The sequence below is a fragment of the Poromitra crassiceps genome (genome assembly GCF_964638095.1).
Source record: "Poromitra crassiceps genome assembly, chromosome: 18".
Lineage (NCBI taxonomy): Eukaryota > Metazoa > Chordata > Actinopteri > Beryciformes > Melamphaidae > Poromitra > Poromitra crassiceps.
The window spans coordinates 6,269,526-6,285,223 of NC_139636.1; the positions used below are offsets into that span (position 1 = coordinate 6,269,526).

The 15,698-nt window shown below is 45.0% G+C and overlaps 1 protein-coding gene and 1 pseudogene across 2 annotated transcripts; one reads left to right on the top strand and one right to left on the bottom strand.

The window, feature by feature from the left end:
* Nucleotides 1–353: 353 nt before the first annotated feature.
* Nucleotides 354–3,053, bottom strand: LOC310792879 (C-C motif chemokine 4-like). Its single transcript, XM_083654649.1, has 3 exons — nt 2,971–3,053; nt 1,765–1,882; nt 354–741 (listed from the first exon to the last, which is right to left on the bottom strand). Exons 1-3 carry the CDS (start codon nt 3,032–3,034, stop codon nt 654–656), a joined length of 270 nt encoding a protein of 89 aa, XP_083510775.1. The 5' UTR covers nt 3,035–3,053; the 3' UTR covers nt 354–653.
* Nucleotides 3,054–4,063: 1,010 nt separating this feature from the next.
* Nucleotides 4,064–5,613, top strand: LOC310792486 (SPRY domain-containing SOCS box protein 1 pseudogene; annotated as a pseudogene). The gene is made up of 2 exons: nt 4,064–4,177; nt 4,885–5,613. The product of its transcript is annotated as an SPRY domain-containing SOCS box protein 1 pseudogene (transcript).
* The last annotated feature ends 10,085 nt before the right edge of the window (nt 5,614–15,698 follow it).

Consider the following 15,698-nt stretch of genomic DNA (forward strand, 5'->3'; position numbering starts at 1 on the left):
GATGATAGGGGGGATGTCCTGGATGCCTGTATGCTTTTCCCAACCCAGTTTAGGTGAAATCACTCCGCCTACGGTGTCGGGCGAAGCACGACCCTTAGGTATGGTATAATAAGCATATACCATGGCCTGATCTATTGCTTAAATATACCGCAGGCACAGTTTCAATCCAGCAGTCAGTAGTACAGTGGGGAGAGTAGCTAACTTCTAATCAGTTGACCTGGGTTTGATTCATGGCAAAGACAGATATTTTTTCCACCAGAAATGTTATTGAAAAACAGAGCTTAGCCTGCACAGAACTGCATAGTGAGTATGTTTTATGATGTGATGAAACTTTAATGATCCCTGTGGGGAAATTGGGTCACTGCAGCAGCAAATAGTAACAGGATACAGGAGAGAAAAACTGACTATAACTAATATTGAAGCAAAAGAAGGCTCTATATCGTTTATGTTCTATTTTTACAATAATTGATTGTTCATTAAAATGGATAACACCATTACAGAAATAATGCATTTTAAAATAGAAATATTTTCATTGTAATAAAAGATGTATCAATAAAGAGTCAGTGCATAAGCTAATGTCAGACAGCTACTGTATATCATGCATGACGTTTGTTTAATGGCCGTTTGTCCATTAAACATGACAGCTGCTGGTCCTAGGCCTGTTGCAGTTGGTTGTAAAGTGTCTGCACCCACTCCACATGGTGGCTGTAGCAGATATGTCTGCCTGTGACAGTGGTGACCCTGCATGGTTCAAAAAGTAAAGACACAAGGGAGGAAATTCATCAACATCAAAGTTAGATCTCTGCTAAAACTCTTGGTCTCATTTTTATACAGCAATATGTTGCTATTAATCCACAACCTAAGAAAAACTGATGCTTATATGTGAATGATTATGGTATTTGATTATTGTGGATAGTATTTGAAATTATGGTGATCTATATATAATAGTTGTATTATGTAATAAAACTTTGTCTGAAATATTACATTTGGTTAATGTTTACATGAGGAGGCAATTTAGCACGTATAGGTTGAATCCTTGTGTTATGTCAGTGCAATAAAGCAGCATAACAGCTAGGGATGGGCATTTCTAGCAAAAACACTATTCGAAATTCGCTGGCCAAATTCGAATTTAATTCGAAATTCGAAAAAAAAAAAAAAAATGTAAAAAAAAAAATAATAATATATATATTTTTTTTTTTTTTTTTTTTTTTGGTGAGTGAAATGTTGCATTGTCTCCCCTGATTCTAAGTCTACGGCTTTATTAATTAATATAAAAAGCTTCTGCTGTGGATTTTTAGCTCAAACAAGCATTGCACCACTGAAGTAAAGAACATGTTACATGACATTGACATTTTCGAAAATAAAAAACAGTTTTGACAATCATGAGTGGTTCATTAAATATTTAGTAGGCTCAGGTCTGAGTGCCAAAGGGGTGCCAAAGTCACCCCCTCTCCCTCTTCATGGGATTTCATCCGCCATTCATTTTTCCATAAACCTTGCTTAAAATGCTTATAAAAATTGTTTTACTTGCTCAAACCAAGCGATTTGACTATACTTAGAATCAGGGGAGACAATGCAACATTTCACTAAAAAAAAAAAAAAATCGAATTTCGAATTTCAATAATAAAAGTCGACCTTGATAATAACAACGATTATTCGAAAATTCGAAATTCGATGCCCATCCCTAATAACAGCAGACATTTGCTTATATGAAAATGTCGTAGATGATTGATTGGACAAGTGTTAAGAGTGAAGCAGACATACACAAATCCTTGATGCTGGCATCTGATGTCGGTCTCCTCAATGTCGATAATCTTGTTTTTCGGGTTCCTTGTTGTGGAGAATCTAAAACAGCATGTTGCCATCTCTGAGGGGCCTGCAGCTGTGAAAGACATGGCGATCAAAGTATAGTTATTAACAATCTGGCAATGGAGTCATAATAACCTTTAATGTAAGGAAAGTGAGGGCTTCACTTAACTCGCCTTGTTTTCACTCATTCTGCTATTGGTGGCATCTGTTGGTTGTTGCTAATAAACCTAAGTTAGATGTCAGTTGAAGGAAACCCCATGAAGAAAATGCAGTCATTACCTGTCCTACAGTACTCATGCTGATGGAAGGACAGGTGCAATTTTTAAGCACAACATATTTGACAGTTTCACAGCAAAACACCTTTGCAGAATTCTCCTAAACGTTGAAGTGGATGGGGACCCACTTTCAAATGTAAAAAGTAGATAATGACAGAATTTTCATTTTTCTGTAAACTTATCTAGACTCACTCATATTCTCTACTCTTAAAATCTAATTAAATGCATCTATGTAAAAAAATATATATATATTAATGTTTCTTGTGTTAAGTTAAAAAGCATATAGCTTTCATAATGTAATTTTACTTTCATTTATTATAATAATATTCATACATAGGCTACACAATTTATGACAATAAAGACCAATATATCTCTGTCTCTATAATATATCTATCTCTCGTTTCTTTATCATATATTGTAATTCTCTATAACCTCAAAGTTAACATAATTTAATGTGAAGTTGTTTTAAATATACATCCATACTGTAAAAGGTGATGCTTTTGTAGTTTTAATTCACAAACAATATTTTAAAATATACTATATTAATTCCCTTAACTTTGGATTTGTCAGCTGTAGGCAAAGTGTAGGTGGCTTGGGAATAGAAAAAAATACTATGATCTGTTTTCCTCATGCAGCTACTTAGAATAACATGTTATTTAATTAAAATGTGCATGTTACTGTAGCTATATCCATAGCACTTATAATATTCTATTTTTGAGATTTACAGAAAGAGCTACCAATAAAGTCAAAGAGGTCTGTAGGTCACCACCTAGGTTTGGCATGGAGTCTTAATGTAGAATTGTAATGCCAGTATAATAGAGAATGTCATGTATATTTCAGGACAAAGCACTGTTTCAGAGTAGAGAGGCTGGAGCAGCAGACTTACGTGTGGCATTGCAGCAGGATGAGAGCAGCAGCAGCAGTCCCAGTGTCAGGCACAGAGTCTTCATGGTGTGATGTTCCTCTGAGGTCTTCTTCTGATCTCTGAGCAGCTTCTAGCTGCTGCATCACAGTCATCATATACTCTCAGTCAGGGCGGGAATTACATGGAGGCCATGGCCTCCGTTGCCCCTCCCTCTGGCTGTGATCAGAATCAGAATCAGAATCAGAAAGACTTTAATGATCCCCGGGGGGAAAATGCGCTGAGATCCCTAAGGCCACCTTGGCAGCAGTGCCCTGCTACCAGCCTGCTACTGTCAGTTGCTTTAAAAGTGTCAGTGGTCTCAGTTTAATTTAGCCTATACAAAGGATTTGTAATATTTTGCTCATTTTAAGACATTTCATAGAAATCGCTCTTCACGATGTCAATAGAGCAATTGCCTTTGGGATCTCTTCCCAACTCGTCCCTCCCATAGCATTTTCCTCTAGTTTTTATTCGTTAAGGAAATTAACTCTGCTGTTGACAAAAAGCAGCAGTGTTGAGGACCCCAAAGCCATCCAGAAGTGACCCTCACATTCCACACAAAACTCAATATTGAGATTCTACAAATATCGAGGCCCATCGTCAACTTTTGCTGGCTAAATAACTAGATAAGCAGAATTGCTAAAATTCTGAATGCTAAATAAAGCTACAGTATATCTACAACCTGCATATGAGATCTGAGCAGCATAAAATATGAAATTTTGATCAGATGTTTGTCATTGACACAATTAATGGTGAACAAGTGAGGTTTCCAGACCATAGTTCAAGCAGAAGGCCACTCACGCATAATCCGATCATCCCCTGACGACAGTCAAGTTCTAGCATAACGTGGTCAGTCAAAAGTCCTAGCATGACGTCAAACATGACGTCAGTTAATCCTCATATATATAGCAAGGGTTCTACGTCACCTCTCTCTCTCTGGCCGATCATAGCAGCAGCAGCTCACGGCAGCCCATCTCCCTTGAAGCCGGCCTCCGAAGCGTTGTTTTGCACCAGATCCGCAGACCGAATCAGCACCCACAAGCCTTCTCTACCCGTGGATATTCCCATTCCTGGCATGTCGAGTTGCGAGCCAGAGCAGCCCATGGACTGTGACGGCAGCTTAGACATCGGTCCTCTGTCCCGGACCGGCCACGGAGCATACTTGCCTTCCGAGGCGTCTGACGAAAACGTTGGCGTAGCGACCGGACCACAGGCTGCCAGCATAGCCCCGACGAGAAGGCCCAGCGCGCGTTCCCGTGGCACGGGGCGCGCCACTGCGACGGCCCGTGTAACAGAAGACGAAGCGCCGCGCCGTGGACGCCCAAGAACGCGTGCGAGCGTGCCGGAGGGAGAGGCCGCTCGGCGCGGACGTGCGAGAGGCCGCGGGCGAAGACCAGCAGAGGCAGCTGCCCCGAGAGCCGGGAGCCGCCGGGGAAATGCAGGCCGCGGGGCCGCCGCGAGACGCCACGTACCTCCTGGTCGCACTGACCTCCAGGCCGCCGCCCCGGAAGCGGCCCCATTCGTAGCTCCGCCGAGCCGACAGGGGTCGTCAAGAGCCATTCTGCTGTCCCTGCTAGATAATAGCAGATCTGTAGAAGCTCGTCTGAGAGCCCTGGAAACCCCCCCCCCCATTCCCCCCACGTTAGCCTCAGCCCAGCAGCAGCCGATCCTGCCCGGGCCATTAGAAGCCATCCTGCTGTCCCTGCTAGATGCTAACAGATCAGTGGAGGCCCGCCTGAGGGTGCTGGAAACCCCCCCCCCATTTCCCCCACGCTCGCCTCAGCCCAGCCGGCTCAACAGCCGATCCCGCCCCCGCCCGCGCAGCAAGCCGACGTGCTCCCCACCACCACCCAACCCGCCCGGACGAATACCCTGGCATCCGCCACGCCCCCGGAGCACACCAAGCCCTCCCGGCTGGACCGGCTGCTGGACATGCCGCCCGCCGGCCCGGACGTCCAGGTGCAGCATTCCTGGAACAACGACGACCGCTCGCTCAACATCTTCGTCAAGGACATCAACAAGCTGGTGCTCCACCGCCAACCCGTGGCGCAGAGCACGGACGCCATCCGCGGCCGGGTGGGCTACACGCAGGGACTGCACGTGTGGGAGATCAGCTGGGCCACGCGCCAGAGGGGGTCCCACGCCGTGGTCGGGGTGGTCACGGGCGACGCGCCGATACATTCGGCGGGCTACATGGTCCTGGTGGGAAACAACACCGAGTCCTGGGGCTGGGACCTGGGCCGGTGTAAACTCTACCACGACGGCAAGAACCACGCGGGCAGAACCTACCCCGCCTTCCTGGAGCCCGACGACACCTTCATAATACCAGACTCGCTGTTAGTCGTCTTGGACATGGACGAGGGGACGTTAGGTTTCATAGTGGACGGACATGACCTAGGGGTGGTGTTCGGAGGACTTAAGGGCAGGAAGGTGAGCGCCGTGTGGGGACACTGCGAAATACGAATCCGGTACATAAACGGACTCGATCCGGATCCCCTCCCTCTGATGGACCTGTGCAGGCGCTCCGTGCGGGCGGCTCTAGGAAGGGACCGCTTGAGCTGAATCCACGGACTGCCCCTGCCCGCCTCTCTCAAGAGCTACCTGCTCTACCAAGGACGGGGTTGACGACCACAGCACACCGAGCATACCCCGGAGGACCAGTCACCCGTGGACGCGAAAGGACCCATGAGGAAAGTATCAGTACTTCAGCATTTAAACGGGCAATCTACCAGTCCAGTCCCGCAAAGGGCAATTTAAGGCATGAATACTGCAAACAAGCTGTACTCTGTACACATCCAAAAAACAATACGAAAAAAAAAAAAAAAAAAAAAGACAATAAATACAATAAATGACACTGATAAAGCAAGATCCCTGATTACAGTGTATCCAACACCACAAAGGAATATAGGTGTCAGATCAATACAAATTAATTTCAGCCAATACAATCCAAGTACATATTAGACTTGTTCAAGGGTTCAAATCAAAAGGTCAAGGTACAGACCTAGTCTAGATAAACTGACCACTTCTCGTACTGTGGCTGTTCACCAGTCGAATGGCCTCTGGAACCAAACCAAACTTCCTCCTGCTTGTTTCGCAGGCAGGCTGTCTAAAGCGCTTTCCTGATGGCATTAAGTCAAAACAGACATGAAGGACACGCGCGGAGTCATTGATTACCTCGTGCGCTTTCTTGAGCACTCGTGCACTAAACTGTACTAGGGATCTCTGTGTTTTGCCTATAATGCCTATAATCAGACGTATTCTCATCTCTTTAATACTCCGTCTGCCCGCAACGGCCCGCCCCACCAAACAGAAATACTGTCTTACATTGCTCTGAAAACACCACATGTACCGTAGGTGTCCCTCGTGCTTTGACTAAATAAAGCGAAGCTGACTGACAAGTTATTTGGCCTGTGATCTGACTATTCTACCCAGCGGGCATCTCAGCCTGCCTATCTCCGACGCCTAAGCGGAAATCGCTTCTGGCAAATGGCCAGCGGGAGTCACAATAATAATAATAATAATAATAATTATAATAATAATAATTACAACAATAATAATAATAACCACGCAAGGGGCCATTCTAACACCCCTGGCCCACGGAGCTTGTCTGAGCATCAGCTAGAATGAGTGTTACTGCATAACTTCGGACCGACAGACGCTCCAGCAATGCAACCCCCGACGAAGGACTACTCCAGCCACTCCTTCAGGATCGGAGCGGCCACCTCGGCCGCCGAGCAAGGAGTGCCCTCCGCCTCCCTCCAGCAAACGGGCCGCTGGCCCTCATCGGCATTCTCCAGCTACATCCGCCCGGAGCAGGCGGCCATACTGGCGGCCCAAAGAACCCTCCTCCCTTAATCGGTGAGCATGGCAACAAACAGTGTCCCGAACTTTAAAATGTCTCGTTGGTGGCGGCTCCCCGTAAGCATGGCGCCCAGTAAGGCGCAGTAAATTCCCCGGCTCATTTTTGGGGGGATAGAGTCGGAGAAAGTCAGGGTAGTTGCGCCAAGGCAGCCAAGTAGGCCAAGCCGGGAAGCGCCAAGCTAAACTTTAATGTACCAAGATCGAAGGCCCGACCGAGTTGGGAGCGCCAGCCGCAAATAGCTGTAAGTCGCTAAAAAGGTCGAAGGCCGGAAAAGTACAATCGCGAAGCGCAAAGGCGGCCAGGTAGGCCAGGCCGGGAAGCGCTATCGCGAGGTGCCCGACCGAGTTGGGAGCGCCAGCCGCAAATAGCTGTAAGTCGCTAAAAAGGTCGAAGGCAGGAAAAGCACGTACCAAGGCCCGACCGAGTTGGGAGCGCCAGCCGCAAATAGCTGTAAGTCGCTAAAAAGGTCGAAGGCCGGAAAAGTACAATCACGAAGCGCCAAGGCGGCCAGGTAGGCCAAGCTGGGAAGCGCTATCGCGAGGTGCCCGACCGAGTTGGGAGCGCCAGCCGCAAATAGCTGTAAGTCGCTAAAAAGGTCGAAGGCAGGAAAAGCACGTACCAAGGCCCGACCGAGTTGGGAGCGCCAGCCGCAAATAGCTGTAAGTCGCTAAAAAGGTCGAAGGCCGGAAAAGTACAATCGCGAAGCGCCAAGGCGGCCAGGTAGGCCAAGCTGGGAAGCGCTATCGCGAGGTGCCCGACCGAGTTGGGAGCGCCAGCCGCAAATAGCTGTAAGTCGCTAAAAAGGTCGAAGGCCGGAAAAGTGCAATCAACTACTGGCGCCTGCAGATCTCAATTAACCTCCGGTAATCAGATCTTCCTTTTGGGGGATCTCCTAGCCTATGCAGGTGCCCTCCTCTGCCTCAAGAGCAGCGCCACTGGCCAATGGAGTCAAGCGCCAAAGCATTTGCCATGCACGCCGATTGCTAAATAAAGTTTGTCTAATCCTACCAACTGGCCTCTCCTGATTGAAGTGAGGTTTCCAGACCATAGTTCAAGCAGAAGGCCACTCACGCATAATCCGATCATCCCCTGACGACAGTCAAGTTCTAGCATAACGTGGTCAGTCAAAAGTCCTAGCATGACGTCTGCTATGACGTCAAACATGACGTCAGTTAATCCTCATATATATAGCAAGGGTTCTACGTCACCTCTCTCTCTCTGGCCGATCATAGCAGCAGCAGCTCACGGCAGCCCATCTCCCTTGAAGCCGGCCTCCGAAGCGTTGTTTTGCCCCACCCACCTCCCCAGTCCGCCACCAACGAGTCTTGACTCCTGATCCCCCACGGGGGGGGATCTCCTAGCCTATGCAGGTGCCCTCCTCTGCCTCAAGAGCAGCGCCACTGGCCAATGGAGTCAAGCGCCAAAGCATTTGCCATGCACGCCGATTGCTAAATAAAGTTTGTCTAATCCTACCAACTGGCCTCTCCTGATTGAAGGGGTGTTCTTACTGATGCACAGTTTTCACACCATGTTTTTTGTCTGTGAAATTTCGAACTTAATTAAAATACAAAGATATTTTTTTATTACTTCAGTATAATAGCACATTTTGTAGAGGTCTCAGATTAAGAAAAAGCCCATCAGAAAAAAAAGCATGGATTCTCCCTCCCCAACTGCTGCCCATAATGTGGTATACCGGTACTCCTGTGCTTGTCTTGGTTATCCTCATGACACTGTCATATTTTTTGGTGTTCTGCTGAATTCAAGTGATCATTTCCCATTATCTTAAGGGCTGTTCCTCTTTTTATGTTTCAAAATGATTGGATTGCTAAAGACTGTGTGCACCTCAAAGCTGAGCCAGCATGAAAAACTTGCAAACATGGCAAAATCTGGGGTGGCACAATCTCCTTTCTGGTTTATTTCCTTTATGAGAGTGAGTAACCCCCCCCCCCCCAGATATTTTGATATCTGTTGCCCAAGTCCACACCCTCCTCCCACAGTCTGTAAATTCTGGATTGTGATTATTACTGGTGCTATGATGCTGCTTGGTTTATCCAGATAAGAGATACATTATACATACTGTACAATATCTGCACTTGTTAATCAGATGCCTATTACACCCACATGGAAGTGCTGCTTGTGCTATTGTTGACATTGCACTGATCTCACAACATCATCAACAAGGCACCATTTTCTTACTGCATCAGTCATAGGCCCTGATATCATCCCCAAATCAACATGCCTTCATTTATCATAATAATCATAATTATTTTTTTACTGTGTTGTTTTCTAAATGTTATTTTTCCATGTAGCAATAGGCTACAGTTCTTGAACCACAGAACCTGAATGGATGGAAAAGTCCATTTTTATGGACCGTTGTAGCTTCCGCATAAACCCCCTAAGTTGCTGAGACTACATGTTTTACTGAAGGAACCGTAAGAGCTTTTCCATTGACTTGCTAACATGGATGCTAATGTTGAGTAGAAGTGCTAGCAATAAAAGTATCATCTTCGATAAAGCTACGTTAGCTTGTTGCTAACATTCACATTCAATTGAGTTTTGACAGCACTTGTGCAACAGATACATCTGCACAGTTCTCAAGCACGTGTGGCACGCTTTATGCCCTGAATGTCCAGACTCACTCAAGCCAATCAGAACTGACAACCAGAACTATCTGTTTTATGAACTTGCCCAAACCATTACGCCATGAGTTTCATAAGTCAGGGTGTGTAATGATAAGTTGGGCTTCACACCTGCATGAATCCGCCAGCCTATTTCAGTCACACGCTTGCTGGGTGTCACAGGGGAGCCATGTGACAAACCTCATGAAACACCTCTGCTTCACAGTGACTGAAGTGTGACACTGTTAGCACCATCCCTCTCCAACACACAACATTATTCATGTCTGCTGCCTGACAGACTGCACACATCTCCATTTTAACTTTTAACCAATCATTTATAGTGTTGAGTTTAACGATAATCGTTTGCAACCTTTTAATGTCTGCTTAACTAGGCTAGTACAGTACGCTTTAAAACCACCAACGATGGTTTCCATTCAAGGAGCACTGTTGAGTGCTTTCCTCAAGATCTTTTTGTTTTTTGATTTGGTCTCCATAGACCAGACTGGCACATGTTTATTTGTTTATTTAACTCATTGAGTGCCAAGGACGTCTTTCGACGTCCAATTAAATAGTGACGTAGAGTGCCAAGGACGTCTTTCGACGTCCAATGCGTTTTTTGACGGTGGGACGTCGATCAAAGCCTTCTGCATCTCCTGTACAAATATTGTAGCTATTGGAGGTCTATAACCTATTTTACGGACTCATTAGGTGGCGACAGTGCTCTCCAGATTGCAGAAAGGTCCCGAAAACAGCTGGAAAAAGCCGTGATCAAAGAGAAACCGATGCATGCTGCAGCCAGAGCCATATAGATTGCTCTGTCGGGAGCTGAAGTTGGCTGCGAACAGAAGTCAATCCGCGCACACAACTGAGCCCCTCTGCCTCTGTCTGTCTGTCTGCATAGTTTATCCACATGATTAGCCGCCAGAAAGGCAGCACCCGACGCCGAAGGGCGAAACCTTTCCCTGCAGTCTCCTTTGGCATTTCCGTGTGCGCTGGGAACAAAAACGGAGGCACGGAGTGCTCCGAAAATAGAGTGGCTGTGTGTTAGTGTGGGGAGGGAGGAGTTTGCAGTTGAGGGGGGGAGAGGGGGGTGGGGCACGCAGGGCAACTACACCACGTCACTACATCAGAAAATATTATCTTCAGAGTCCGTGAATGTGCTTGAAATGCTTCATTTCACAAAAGGCGGAATATCTCAGCTAATAATTTGAAACGCCTGTATTTGCTCAAAACGACCTATCTTCTCCGGCTCATAACTAAAGAAGGGAAAATGGTATCAATAAACTTTTTTTGCTGATGATACAATAGAGCCAGCTCGTTCTTTGTGCGTGTTCGGTGTTTACATAGTAATATCACACAATATTCTGTGGGCCTCGAGAAATCACTGAAAACGCTCTGAAAACTCTGGCACTGGGAGCGTCCGTTCTCCAAAAGTGGCTGGCACTCAATGAGTTAAAAGGATCCCCATTGGCTGCCGCCAAAACGACCGCTAGTCTTCCTGGGGTCCGAACACAATACACAATACATTACAGCAATTGTAACTGTAGACAGTAAAGTTCAGTAGTAAAATAACAGTAAAAAAATAAGAAATAGTAAAATAATAAGAAATAGTAAGATGCAGTGCAATACAGGAGAATCACAGAGTAAAGAGCAGTATATAAAACAAAACAACAACAACAACAACAGTTTGGTCAGCTGGTTATGTAGCTGGCCAGCTACATTAGATCAGCTGATCTAAAAGACACTATTCTAAAACATACTATTAAAAGAAAGATATAATGGGAAGTAAAGTTGTGTGTTCAAAGTGTGTTTGCTGGTGTTAGTGAGTGCAGATGGGATCTAAGTTTCCATTTGAAACCTACCCTCCCATGGATGGAGGAAATGTTTACTGGCAGACAATTCCAGGACATTATAGATCTGTATGTGACTGTTTTATTCATAAAGTTGGTTTTGGGTCTAGGCAAAGTCAACTGACCCCTGCTCGCCCCTCTGGTGGAGTGTGTGTGAGTACGTGAGCTATAAATTATGCTGTCGGAAGAGAAAGCCAGGAGTTTGGGTATGGATAACCTTGTGAAAATGTACAAGTAGGATTGATAATAGTTTTTGCTCAACAGTAAGCCATGTGAGACGTGTATGCATTTCCGCTACGCTAGACCTAGGGGAGCACCCAAGGACCAGCCTAGCTTCTTTGTTTTGTGCAACTTGCAATTTTTCAAGAAGACCTTTAGCTGCTGATGACCATACCACAGAGCAGTATTCCAAGTGACACAGAACCAATGAGGAAACAATTTGGCGAAGTGCCGATGATGTAACAAATAATGCACATTTCCTAGTAATTGCAACAGCTCTGCTTATTTTCACAACCACTTTATTGATGTGATCAGACCATGACAATGTGGAGTCCAGCCAGAGTGCTAGAAGTTTTACTGTTTTTACTTGCTTTATAATTTGATCATCTATTAGTATATTAATTTTAGCATTCTGTGATAATCTATAATTAGAGCCGAAAATAATGCACATTGTTTTTGATAGATTCAGTATAAGTTTATTTGCTTTTATCCAATTATATATCATACTTAGCTCGCTAGACAGAACATGATTAAGTTCAGTACATGTGTTAGCCGCATAATAAATAGTAGAATCATCTGCATACATGCCATATGCATATGGCATATCATTTGTGAAGATGGAGAAGAGGATGTGTGGGGATAAGCAAACCTCAGATCCTATAGATGTTAATTAGTGTTAGGTATCATTTAAAAAATTACAATCCCAGTATCAATACCAGTACCCTTAATGCAATACCGATACCAATTGAGTACTTCATTCGATAGTCCAGTTCAGTTATGTTTATGTGTATATTTATATATATATTATTTTTACACTTGATCTAATAGTGTAGCCTAGCGCTGCGCGACAGGCCCACCTGTGCCGAAGACTTGAAACTAGCGATTGAGACCATCATTAGGAAAGTGAGGTCATAAATAAAGTGAGAAGTATAGGGTCATTTTCCCATTGACTTCTATACAGTCAGACGCCTTTTTTTTTCTTTTTTTTTGTGCAGCCGATGGAGTCGCCCCCTGCAGGCCATTCCAAAGAATGTCAGTTTAAGGCACTTGCACATTGGCTTCATTTTTCAGTACCAGACGACTGAGGTTGCCCCTTGGGCGAAATCCATCTTTCTGATAATCAGTTCAAAACACCTTTATCGCTGTTTCAATATGAATCTTTACCTTTCCCTCCCTACTCATCGCCGTCCGTCAAGCACTTTGCTGGGAGTCTGTTTAACCCATTGATACCTGATGCAGCATTTGTGTGTGTATCACTTTAAGATATACTTTAAGGGATACACAGATATGCATGCAAATGCTGCATCAGGTATCAATGGGTTAAAGTAGCCGGTGGAATGCAGAGTCGGCGCAGAGGGAGTTAATCTGCTCTGTCCACCGGAAAGGGGGATCACGGCCGCGAAAGAAAAGAGGGGATAGAGCGAGAGAAAAGAGGGGATGGAGCGAGAGAAAAGGGGATGGAGCGAGAGATGGGGTGAAAGGGCAGGACAAAAGGCGGCTGAATGACAGTGGAGAGCGGAGGACAAAGTCCAAATGTCCGGACTTCGCCGCACTTGCAGACCGGCGGACTTTGCGGGCTCGTTCCCGGGAAGTCTGAGTGCTGAGGGCTCCAAATCCACAGTTGATCCAGTCCACAAGGGGCCGCCCTCGAGCAGACTTTCTGCACACTTCCAGAGAGTCCGCTTGGGCTGCAGACTACTTCACTGATTTAATTACCCACTATTCATTGCAATAATCATGTTGGTCAAAAATAGTATTCAACCACATCATGACACAAATACTGTGTATGTAGAAGTACAGGCTGGTGGCAAACAGCTGGTGGCTCAGAACAGGCAAAACCGTGGCAGGGAGAACAGGCAGAAAGAACCGTGGCAGGAAGAACAGGCAGAACCGTGGCAGGGAGAACAGGCAGAACCGTGGCAGGGAGAACAGGCAGAACCGTGGCAGGGAGAACAGGAAACCAAATTGAAGGAAACGCTGAACATGTGGGAATCTAGCAGGGATGCACGATATTGGATGTTTTTGTCGATATCCGATATGCTGATATTCTCCAATTCTTTTGGCTGATTGCAAAACGGCACTCCACTCGATCCGAAAACCCCGCAGGCAAGATGGCCGCCCACACTCTCCTCCTTAGCTGGCAGAATTCCTCCCCCATAACGGCACGTTCACACACACGCCTAGAGCGACGCTTTAAGCAACGCCTAAGCAACGCCTAAAATTTAGGCGTCCTTGTTAACAGATGAGAGTGTTTACACATACCGCTGCCACGCTGCGCTGAAGCCACGCTCGCGCTGCGCTGCATTTATCGTTTAGGCGTCTGTTCTATTTTTCAGCGTCTAGGCGCGCTGAACTGTCAAGCTGGCTGTTGTTTCTGACGACTTGGGCCATATTTTCTACCGAGTTTGCCCAAAAGGGAGGGTGGAGCGCGAATTAACGAGTGCATAGTAGGAGAGCTGTCCTTCATGTGTTCCTCTATTAACGTCGTTTCTGTCAGATGTATATATACCCCCCCTGTCTCAATGCATGTATCACTCATGGTGTTGATGACTCATAGTCACATGATTACCCGAGGGAAAATAACAATTACAGCCGGCCAGGAAATAGACAGACATCGTCACTTGCACATTACAATAAAAAAGAGGTTTATGTTACTCACCCATGCTATAAATCAGATCTGAAAAGTGTAAAAAACCACTGCTCATGTGATCAGCGTAGCGCAGAGCGGGGCTTCAGTGTGGCGTCCTGTGTGAACGCAAATAGGCGCCTAGCGTGCATGAAGCAATGCCTATAGGCGTAGCTTAAAGCGTTGCTTAAAGCGTCGCTCTAGGCGTATGTGTAAACCCGCCGTAAAGTAACATATCTTGGCCAATAAGTATGTAACACAAAATAAAACAACCCGTATCTTAATTTGATGTAGAATGCAGAGGACATGTAACTGTTGAGTTAAACTTGCATTTAGGGCTGCAACTAACGATTATTTTGATAATCGATTAATCTGTCCATTATTTGTTCGATTAATCGGATAAAAAAATGCACTGATATTGTTTCCATCCGTTTATTGAAAAACAACTTTTTTTTTGTTAAACAAAAACTCACCGGGCTTTGCTACATCAAATAGCTTTGACAGGGCATGAACGAATACAAAATATATACAAATGTATGGTGTAAGTGGAAAAGATATCTTCATATCTTCTTGCTCCATCAGTTTTGTGAAGAATGTTCTTGAATGAAGAGTGTAGCCAGGGTGGAGGGTGTTAATCATGGCAATGAAGCCTGCATCTCCAACCATTGCCATGGGCCTCATGTCGGTGACCAGCATGTTGATTGATTGATTGATTGATTTTATTTGGTGATAAAAACAGGACATAAGACAACATATCACCGAGGATAAAAACACAATAAAGCCCGAAGGCTTATTTCCATTGTGGTCCCCATGGAGACAAGACAGACAACGTAAATACGTGTAACAAAGAAGTGCAAGTGGGAACATAATTTAAAACTAATACAACTCCATTAAAAGATAAATTACTAACTCAGTTTATAATTTACTAAAATAAAAAAATAAAAACTAGAACTAAACATATCAATCAATAAAATAAAAGACCAGCTATACCATAAATAAATAACCAATTCAAGAACTAAAAAAGACAGGATAAAACGGTTTAAAGTGCGGATGTTTGTAACCATTTTTTTAAGCCTTTCTTAAAAGTGCAGATAGACTCACTCAGTTTCAAGCACGAAGGTAACATGTTCCATTGAGTCGCTGCATTATATTTGAACGAGTTCCTCCCCATCAGGGTCCTACATCTGATAGGGATGAAATCAGTAGAACTGCCTCTCGTAGAATACTGGTGACGCTCACTCACACAAGAAAAGTAGCTTTTAAGATACATAGGAACAAAATTCTTAACAATCTTAAAAGTGAACAGCAGCTTGATGTATAAAGTGCGCTTCTCAACTGTCAGCCAATTAAGACTGTCAAAGTGAGCTTGGTCCAGGTGGGTACGTGGATGGACTTTAAGAATGACTCGAATCAACTTGTTTTGAGCCGTTTGTAATTTGTTTTTGAGTTTCTGAGAGAGACCAGTATACCAGCAGATGGCAGCATAGTCAAAATGATTCTGAACAAGTGCAGAAGCCAAAGAGTGAAGGACTGGA

Coding starts and splice junctions, on each gene's coding strand:
- LOC310792879 (XM_083654649.1), bottom strand. CDS start 3,034: ATGAAGACTCTGTGCCTGACACTGGGACTGCTGCTGCTGCTCTCATCC. Junction 1,883..2,970: donor ATCCTGCTGCAATGCCACAC/GTAAGTCTGCTG, acceptor TGTCTTTCACAG/CTGCAGGCCCCTCAGAGATG. Junction 742..1,764: donor TGCCAGCATCAAGGATTTGT/GTATGTCTGCTT, acceptor TGAACCATGCAG/GGTCACCACTGTCACAGGCA.